Source organism: Malus sylvestris, chromosome 10 (assembly GCF_916048215.2).
Source record: "Malus sylvestris chromosome 10, drMalSylv7.2, whole genome shotgun sequence".
Lineage (NCBI taxonomy): Eukaryota > Viridiplantae > Streptophyta > Magnoliopsida > Rosales > Rosaceae > Malus > Malus sylvestris.
Genome location: NC_062269.1, coordinates 36,205,345 through 36,216,061, shown reverse-complemented (window position 1 = coordinate 36,216,061; position 10,717 = coordinate 36,205,345). Strand labels below are relative to the sequence as shown.

The 10,717-nt window shown below is 39.7% G+C and overlaps 1 protein-coding gene across 1 annotated transcript; it reads right to left on the bottom strand.

The window, feature by feature from the left end:
• Positions 1–341: 341 nt before the first annotated feature.
• On the bottom strand, positions 342–6,640 carry LOC126585219 (30-kDa cleavage and polyadenylation specificity factor 30-like). The gene is made up of 7 exons (XM_050249629.1): positions 6,002–6,640; positions 5,246–5,632; positions 3,389–3,551; positions 3,170–3,280; positions 2,549–2,617; positions 1,737–1,823; positions 342–1,394 (listed from the first exon to the last, which is right to left on the bottom strand). The coding sequence occupies exons 1-7, from the start codon at positions 6,397–6,399 to the stop codon at positions 606–608; spliced, it is 2,004 nt and encodes a 667-aa protein (XP_050105586.1). The 5' UTR covers positions 6,400–6,640; the 3' UTR covers positions 342–605.
• Between the last annotated feature and the right edge of the window lie 4,077 nt (positions 6,641–10,717).

Here is a 10,717-nt window from a genome sequence, read left to right as displayed (position 1 = left end):
TTAAAGCAAATTTTCATCATTTCCATCAAAAGTAACCGATAGTGATATTGGTATATTCATCGATATTCCACAAATTTGCATATTGAACCACCAATACTATTATTTTAAACACTACTTATAACTTTAGCATGATGTTCTTCCCGTATCAATACACAAAAAATAAACGTTGAGATTTAACACTAACGACCTTTTCATGACAATAATGTGATGGAGAGAATTCCACTTTAAATCCGTTCTACTCTATTTTGAAGTGCAAACGACTAAAAATTGAACGCGAAAATCCATTGTTATACTAACGATATTCTGTACTAAATTGATTCGAACTAGCTGCAGAGGATTAAAAAAAAAAGTTATATAATTATAAATTCAGCTACCTTGACCTTTTACCTTTTGTTTTACCAGGATAGTTACAAAAATATCACAGAATTTACCGCATATTTCAAACTTGTAACAAAATGGAAAGACATCGGTAGCACTAAAGAATCCATATATCCCGAATGAAACCCTTCCATTTTCTAAGAAAATGCGGTCAGCCTATGGTGTGGAGGAAGATGGGTTTCCCTCGTGAGTGGCATGGGCATGGCATCACTAGTACTGCTGAGCTGCTAGTGCTCGGAGGTCGCATCTCCTTCCGAGTCTCGCCGTTTCTTCTTTCCATCTCCATGCCTCGACCGCCTCGGGGCCTCATCCTCACTTTCGCTATCATCATTTCTAGAGCTGTTTCCAGCACCATAATGTGTCTCATCATCTGGACCTGACATATCTTGTCCCTTCCGATCAGTGGAAGCTCCCCTTGGATCTCTCTTCGGCATCCGGTTAGGGTTTTGAGATGATGGTGGTGGTGGAAACATTGGAGACATACCTGTTGGCCGACCACCTCGGCCTGGATGTATCCCTCCCATGAAGGGTGCACGTCCAGGACCCATAATCCCAAACCCACCGGGTGGAAATCCAGGTTGTTGTGGTCTCCCACGAAACATCATGCCAGGGTTGGGCACTGTAAAATCACCTGAAAACCTGGGACCATACGGATTGAAACCCCGAGGGGCCATACCGAACGGATTTGGCATTACAAATCCGTCAGGTACATAGGGCATTGCATCATGACCCATCATTCCTGGGGGAAAACCCTGCATACCAGGCATAGGTCTGCCACCTCTTGGTAGAGCCATGTGAGGAGGCCACATGACTCCTCCTCCTCTGCCCCTTCCTCTGCCATCATTTCCTGCTCCGGGAACTTGACCGAAGCTATCTTCCTCATCTTCACTTTCTTCCTCTTCCTCCTCTTCATTGTCCTCAAATGGGACAATGTCTGGATTCTCACCACCATTCTCTGGATTGACTCCCTTTGCTTTTTCTTCTTCGCGTTTTGATTCTGCCGCAATCGAAATTGCCTGTACGCACGCAGAGAACGATAAACAAGATTCAGATTCATCAAGTTCTGGCCATTTAATAACATAAAATTAAAAGCAAAGGACACATTATAGTGCAAAACAGATCTTGTCCTGCCCCAGCAGAATGGCCTCTAATTTAATGGACGACACAAATGAAAACTAAGAGAGGAGAAGTATCGAGATAAATTCCTATGTTAAAAATTAATTGATAAACACAGTGTTAATACTTTTGGAATTCTATTGCTTTCTCTCTTTTTGCTTTCTTTCCTTTTAACCTTTTTTTTTTCACTTCAATTTCTTTTTCGCAAAATTTAACTAGTTTCCTGTGAACTTTGAACATACCATAAGTTCACTATCTGGCTCAAGATAAAGCAAGGATGCCAACTGCTCACCGACGGAGAGCTCTAGCTCTTGACAATCTCTACTTATCTGCAAGAGTACAAGCACGACAATAAGATCAGAAGTTATTTTTTTCGTCTCAAGGTATGTTTACACAAGAAAGTAGTATCACATGAGCAAGCATACATGTTGACAATAGTAATGATTGCAAGTGAAAACGCATGGTGAAACAGCTAATAAAAAATAGGCGCACACGTAAAGAAGTTATTAACATGATATTCTATCAGATTTGTTCTATTTAAGAACCAAGTGATGCATCAACACTTATATTTAAGCAGCACTCAGCCAAGTGATACATCATGACATTAGACAATAACTTCAGTATCGTTCTAAACAATGCCAACTTATCTGTTAATACCACACACACACACACACACAAACCACAAAGGACCCACAAAAATACATGCACACATATGTATTGATGGATTGTACATTTAGTCATATGGGTTATATTGTATTATTTTTTAGATTTTGGTTATCAATTTAAGTTTGATACTCAAGACTGTTCAGTGGACTCCGAGTCCCCTGGATCGTAACTTTCATTTTGATTAATGAATGTCTTTTATAAATGTAAGAAAATGTTTTCAGCTGTCTAAATCATGGATAGCATGACAAACCAGCTGCATACTGATACATAATGAAAACCCTGACAGAAATAAAAATTGGGTGATTTCACAATCAATCAAGAAAGAACAGACAAAAATCAAATGGTGTTTACGTGGGCGTTTCTATAGTTTTAAGGCTCCAGATTGTACCTTCACTGGTAGGTTCTCATTGTAGGGGTTCCTCAAATGACGAGTTTTGTGAAAGGACAGTTCACATAGCTGCATCAAAGAAACTGCAATTAGTCATCACATCTTATCATTTACTGCTTATCCATGCCCATTAAATTTTAAACTGAGGTCTTCCATCATAATAGCTTCTCCTAATTTCCAGATGGAAGTAGTGATCCCAACTGAAACTTGACTCAAGTTGGCACACAGATGGGGGTTTAGGTATGCTATGAATTGAAACATTGAAATAAGTCCAAATAACTTAAAGTTGATACGAGTACAATCAACTCCAATCTTGATTCAAGCCAACAATTTGAGATCATAGGATCAAAAGAATTAAGTAACTATTAAGATACAAGCCCTCAAACAAATAAAACAGATAATGTGAACTACAACTAACAAGGAACATAAAAGCAAAGCCATACTCATTAGCATGCCAATCAGTAAGAGTGAGAACAACAACAATAATAAAACAGACTTGATAATTCTCACAAGATATTTTGTAGGATCCTGTTTGTTTGCAGCAGAAAAAAATATCAAAGAGGGAATCAAATTCTAGCTCAATGAGTAGAAGGTTGCCATAAAGTTTAAACAAAATTATACCTTTAACCATTTGACAGAGAAATTTCGCCCATAATGTGCGGTTCCATGTGCATATTTCCAATTCCCTCCACCAACAGACCCACCAATTCTGGACATCATCTTTGCACAACCCTAACAAAGAATAGGCAATTTTAATTCTAGCACCCCCAGTGGATAACTTGATATAACTAAAAATAGAAAGCGATGTGAAAAACATTGGGATGTAATTTGCAATCCTACCTGGAAATGTCGAGTCCGGTTGACTGAGAAAATTAAAATCACATTTTCAGCAGAGTCAAAAGCTTCATTAAGTTTGGACTCGTTGCTCCTCTGAGTTGCCCATAATCCTTGTTGTACAGATAATTCCAAATTTTCTCGGTTGCAACTTTTAACAATAAAATACCTAAGGTTTGATGTTTGAAATAAATAAGTATATCCAATTTCATACAACAGGTGCACTAATTGGAAAGAAGAGTAATACAAGTAGAGAAACAGTCAAGAGATTTCATTAGGTAGGAAGAATGATATGACTATTGACTTTACAGTACAAAATTTAATGGGAAGATGATTATCACAATACGACATTTCAAAAAAATGTCAGCAAGCAGGTTGGGTGTGCATTTTTATCTTTGAACCTATACAGCCATCATACAAAACTCCAAAACTAACTGTGAGTAGCAGCAAGCAGTAAGCAATGATGCACACTTTGGTAGCATATATCAAGCAGCTTAAACTGATATAACAACCACATATATGTATATTTTCTAACTTTATCTAGATGATCCAAATCTACATTGGGGAACAGGCAATCAAGGTTGATAGCAAACAAGCTTTTTGAGATTCACAACCTATATTTATGGCACCTTAGCCCCCCAACAATATCAAATGCAGTTTGAAGGTAGGAACATATTTAACTCATGTTCCCAAGGAAATTTTCTGCAGAGCCAGATCAGAGTATATTGTATATTCCAGAATCTGAATGTTCATTGACAGAACACATATTTGGAACCCTACAACTCAACACATCACCAAACCATTCATTATGGGATGGGATTCATGCACTGGCATTCCTACTAGCACTACGAAAAGCTCAGGTCATAACGCCCCTACTATGGTTGTGCAGCCCTTCCTCGGGTTCATAGAGTCGGGATTCCCATTTACCCACAATGGAGGACCTGTTCCCAGACTCCGCATAAAACTCATCCAAATATTTTTCTATGGACCTTCCTTATCAACAAAGTCACTGTTGTGTAGGACTTCTAGTTCAGGAAGCTCAAGATACAACATCTTATTCAGCCGAGGTCCAACTTAAGCCCTGAGCTTACATCTAGGAACCTATCTAGGCACCATTGCTCAATCCAAGTGGCTTACGAAGTTGAGCTTTTTGCTTCTTATTGCAACTCAAAAATCAAAATACATTTGCTTTGGGTACCCTGTTCTTTATTTCCCTCTTCCCTCCCTACCTACTGACAAGTCAACTAATTATTTCAGCTGTAAATTTGTAAAAGCCAAACATTTCAGGCTTAAACCCTACTTAAGAGTTCAGAACTGTCTTGACTTTCTGGTCTCTTAGGAGTCTCCCAGATTCCAAGAAAGTTATAATTAACATACTACAGCCATATGCAACAAATACCATATATTGGGGATCAAGATACAAACTTTTTTCCTAGCACCAAAAAACGTGAAATTTACTAAGTTACGTAAATAATTTCAGCCATTTCTTATTACCCTATCATACCCACGCAAGTAAATCTTGCCATAAATTTTCCTTACTGCAGTACAATGGAAAAATAGAATAATAGAAGAGGATATCATTCATCTCTCAATAACAAAATATAATTAGGTCAATAACTTATTGGGAGAAAGCAACTCCGTGTATAACTACATACGAAAAGGCAAAATTCGTACATAATGTGGTCAAGTACAAATTATACAGAGTAATTACTCATAAAGTTAGCTAATATAGGTTTAAACTTTAAAGAAAGCTAGTTACAGTCGATAGAATGGACCGAACTCTTTCGGGAATTATTGACCAAACAATTTATACATGAATTGATTTACAAAACCTAATAAAAAACCTTGGGACTCTGAACAAACCTAGATGTTCCTTGAGGCAAAGGCAACGCGCTTCTATTTGCCTGATTAGCTAAGCCATTGGGAAGAGTTTGTGTCTGTGTGGGGCCAACATGTTGTTGGGTTTGTTGAAGCTGTTGCTGTTGCTGTTGCTGCTGCTGGACATTGCCAGACTCTGCTGTAGTAGGTTTTCCCACAAAATTGTTGGGTCCTTGTGCAGGCTGATGCTTATCTCCTTGTTGGGGAAAACCAGCATTCCTTTGTTGATAGAACTTACTTGAGTTGTTATAATTGTAAGAAGTCAAATGCTGGATCTTCTGAAGGACTTCTTCCACTGGAGGTGGAGGTCCAGGCAGCTTTGCGTGTCTATACCGGCAATCAGGACCATTTGGACAAAAACCCAACTTGTACCTACAATGACAAAACCCTTCCATAAGAACAAATACACTTTCGATAAATTCATGGTTTTGTTCACACCGAAACTAGACTCCAATATTTTGGATAAAGAAGTTTAAATAATGAGGAGAAGCAACAACTTTAGATAATTTTATTCCTTCTGCCATCCACTTATGCACCTCGAATCGTCGAAATCATATGATCCCAGAATACCAATAACAACAATTCCTAAGGAATCCACCACATCAATATCACAATAGGACAATTGAATTCAATTCAGTAAAACTTTAACCTATCCATTAAGTTCCAGATCAGAATCACCAAATTAAACCAAAAACCAACAAAGATGAATCAGGAAACTGGCAGAGAAGAGCAAACACATACATATTACACTCTTTGATGTCCTCGTTAGTGTGCTTGTACACGCAGTCCTGCTCGCGGCACTCGCCGTACAACCGGAAGAAGCGGCACACGGGCATCCGCGACTTGTCGTATTGGTGGAGGAACCCACAGGCATCGCCCTTCATACAAAGGCTGCGCAGCCAGTGACGACACACCGTTTGTCGGTAGCTCCGCCCACCTGTCCGGTTCGCATTCTGATTGGGCTGCGGCGCCGCAGCGGCCTGATTGGCACCCAGCCCGGTAACGGCGGAGTCGGATTGCATCACGGAATAATTCGAAGTTGGGACCGTATTGGCGGGGCCCGCGGAGGCCGAGACGGTGGCGGGTGCATCGAGGCCTCCCTCGAAGTCGAAGTTGAGGCCTCCGTCGGAGTCCTCCATCGGGTGAGCTTAGTATTCGTTTGTCTGTTGTGCGCGGGTGTATGTTCGGGAGATTTGGGGATTTGCGTAGATAATTAGGGTTTTAGAGATTCTGATGAGAGAAGGAGAGAGATGCGAAACGTGCGTTTTGGGGATCTAGGTTGAATGAAGGAGGAAGAAGGAGCGTGGGTTTCGACAGTCGACAGGGGGCAACAAAGAGCGCGAACACCAGGACGTGCAGAGGAGAAAGGGTATCCGGGTTTGGGCTCTCATCCCGTCCAATCCGGGGAAGAAAGAAAATCGCAGTCCGGCCCAACCAAACGAGAAAGGCCTCTCATGCAATGGAGTTTTCATTTGGCGGTGCTATTTCACACACTTATTTTTATTTTTCACACAATCTTTCAATTTTTCGTCATCGGTTAAATAAATTGAAGAAGATAAATAAAAAAATTAACAAAAATATGTGAAAGATAAAAGGAAGTGTTTGAATGGTATTATATTTAAGTTCGTGGCCAAGATTTAGTGGTATTATATTTTTAGGGTAATTACATAAAACTACCTCAATTATTGGGTCGGTCACAGTTTCATACCTCATCCTTAAAAAATTTCAATGTCATACATTATCTACGAATTTGTTACAATTTCATACCTTCAATTCTTCCTTTAAATACTGACGTGGCTTTAGACGGGGTTCACTTTGTATTAAAAAATTAATTAAATACTAAAAAATAAAATCATTTATTTTATTTTTTTTGCATGGAGGACCCACACCTTGTTAAAAAAATAAAAAATAAAGGATTTTCAGCCAAAATGGTCTCTGAGATTTGCATAACACATCACTTTGGTCCATGAGATTGTCCACTATCTATTATTTTGGTAATTCCATTAAAAACTTCATTAAGTGTCCCGGAGCTCTTGGCCGGACGTTTAAGCATAGCTTCGTAACTCAATTGTTTCTTAACCAAATTCGACCCATAATATATCAAAATGAAGATAGGAAAGTGTAGAACAAGATTATACCTATTTGGAAGCCTAATGGTTGCCGGAGATGGCCGGAAAATAACCTGAAAGGTGACTGATCCACGGGAAAATTGAAAAACTCGCCAGAAACTGGGCAAACTTTAAACGTTCATAACTTCTTCAATAATCAACGAAATCGAGTCACCTTTTAGTTTAAAGTTTATAGTTTACCCAGTTTCTGGCAAGTTTTCCAGTTTTCTTGCCGACCAGTCACCTTTCAAGCTATTTTTCTGCAATTTCCGGTAACCATTGAGCTTCCAAATATGTATAATCTTGTTCTATACTTTCTTATCTTCATTTTGATATATTATTGGTCGAATTTGGTTAAGAAACGATTGAGTTACGAAGCTTTAAAAATTGCCCAAACTTTCGGCCAAGAGCTTCGGGACACTTAACGGAGTTTTTAACAAAATAACCAAAAGAATGGATGGTGGACAATCTCAATGACCATTTCTATTGATTTTCAATCTCAGGGACCAAAGTGATGTGTTATGCAAATCTTAGGGACCATTTTGGCTAAAAAGTCAAAAATAAAAAACCTAAAAACTACACAGAATCCCCTATTCGATTACACACCCCGCCGCACCAGATTTCCTCCCTCCTCTAGGTCAACCCTGCCCTATCGTTCCTTCTCTTGACGGAGGCCCTCTTTGCCTTCCCCTCCATCCAACGTGCCATCGACGAGCTCATCTTCGAGGACTTCAACTTCTCGGCGCTCTACGTCGTAAACTATCCCTCATTTGCCCATCTATGCGAGGTCGGCCACCGTGAAATTCAGGCGCAGTGCAGCCTCGTCTTCCAGAACTTCACACACGCGTCTCTGTCTTCTAGAACTTCACCATCAACTATGATGTCAAGATGATCGATTTGGGCAGCAAGTCATTGAATAATTACATCAAGATGATCAATTCGTTGGGCCGTGGTGGCTGAGTTGATGGATTCGCGAACTAGGATTTAGGATCTGCAAACGAGGAACGCACGGATGACACCCCCTAACCCCGATATCCCCACATACCAGGGTAGGCACGTGCTGGCCGACACCCTTGGGTGACAAAGCCATTTTAAACATGCATACAAATAAAATATATGCAATTAGAACGATTATACCAAAACAGAAACATGTTCAAAGCATACAACTACTAAGAATAATATAGAAAGATTACTAGAAAAAGATACGAACAAGGGAATGATACCTACACTGAGAAGACTTGATGATACCTATGCTGAAGTGCCCTGATGCCGGGATCATGTGCCTCGATCCTAACTCTTGAAGAGGCGCAAAAACAGAAATGTGAGTGAACCAAAATTTATAATAATAATACTAATAATAGGAAAATATTTTATTTCTGAACATAATAACCCCCTGTTTTGAAAACACATATATAATACTACATATAGGTTTTATAAAAACCCTAGCATGCCAGGTAAAACATCCGTAAAACATTGTAAATCGTATCTGTGATGTACTCAACTAGGGGTATCATAGTCGTCTGAAGGCAATACATGTTCATCACCCGAATGTGAAGCTGAATAACCTGTATATCACCCGAATGTGAAGCTGTATAAAATAACATACATCCACACCGACACTAGCCGTGGCTAGTGAAGCTGTCCGACACTGCTTTCAGCAGCGAAGCTAGGGGTATATCATATATCATATCTCATAATCTCACTTCTCCTCATCAACTGTGTCTTATGGCCATAGACATCTATACCCATGGTGTGTGGATGTGCCGTATGATAACCCACTAGATAAGTACCGAAAACATACCTCAAAATCTCATATCCAAACCAAAATTCAAAATCTCCAAAACTCAACTCACAAATCCATGGTAATTCATATTCGCAAATCCATAATAAGTCATATTCGAAATCCATAGAAATTCATATCCAAAAATTCAATACTTTTAATAAAACGTAATTTCGATAAATCAAACTATTTCGTAAACCATAATTATAAAAGTTCATAAAGCATATTATAAAACACATTTAAGTCATGAAATATGAATGCATGCTAGGCTAATATTTTATAAAAACATATAAGTTAAGAAGGGGTCCACTCACAGATATTTTATCGTTCGAAAACCGCTCGAACTAGCGAGAACGGGATCACCTCCATCGATGACCTAAACACAATTAAAGGTCGTTTAATAAAACTTTACAAAAATGTTAGAATTTGGGAAAACGGACGGCGGATTCGAATTTGGCACGTCAAAAAACTTAAGGAGGGACCTCAGGTTTTCTCCTACACACCGCCGCACGAGCCGCCATGAAGACGGCGGCCATAAGGCCACGCTCCGCTGCATGTGGCGGTTTCCGATGAATGGAGACTAACTCTAAAAATTATCAAATTTTACAGGGAAGTAGATCTCAATGAGTGGAGCAAGTTTCATACTTGTGACTAAGCCCAATTTGGCTGGGAAAAGCCTCAATTTCCCGCCAAAAACCCTAAAAATGGTGTGCTTCGATCCATCACCTCCAGTGCTCCGCCGTCTCCAAGGTTGTTTGGCCTTTGTTCCTGGGTTCAAGGAAAGTGTAATGGTGATGGAGATTGAAAGAAATCATTTCACAAATGGTGGTTCAAAGCCGAGAACCACTTGTACCCGTCGGTGGGTTTTCTCGCAAGGGTTTGGCTAGAATTAGGTGTTGAGATGAGGTTTGGTGGTTATGGGAGGTTGAAGAAAGCCACAAAATTGGATAGAAAACTATTAGGAAACTCCAAGGAAACCAGGTCGATCACGCAGGTCAAGGGGAACTTGGCCGGTTCTTTTCTTTCTCTTCTCCCTCATTTCCCTCTTTGCTCTCTCTTCTCATTTGTTCACTATCTTATCCTATTTCTTGATTGAGCAGTGCCCAGCCTCCTTTTGTCTCTTTATCTTTCCATCATAGCCACATACGTGGCTTCCCAGATTTGTTTTCTCCAAAATCTGGAGCCTTACTGAAATGATCAATTGACCATTTTTCCCTTAACTTCATTCGTTAATAACTCCTTCATTATAACTCCAAATTACGTTCCCTTCGCGCCCGCACGTTCGTAGCAATGAGTACTATGAGGATACGCCAAGAAAACGGATCTTACGTGACACGACAAGGCGGTCAAATAAAATCAACACATTTGCCTCAAATGGCATTTTCGTAATTTCACGTTTTAAAATTATAAAAACAGTAATTTTTTGGGATGGGTTGTTACAACGAAAGTGGGTTTGAATCACTCAGACGACGGAGTTTCTGAGAGAGCATGAGTACAGAGAGTGAGAGCAGTGCGAGGTAGAGAATGAGTAGTAGTGGATGGAGGATTCGAGGGCTTCAATGCGGGAAA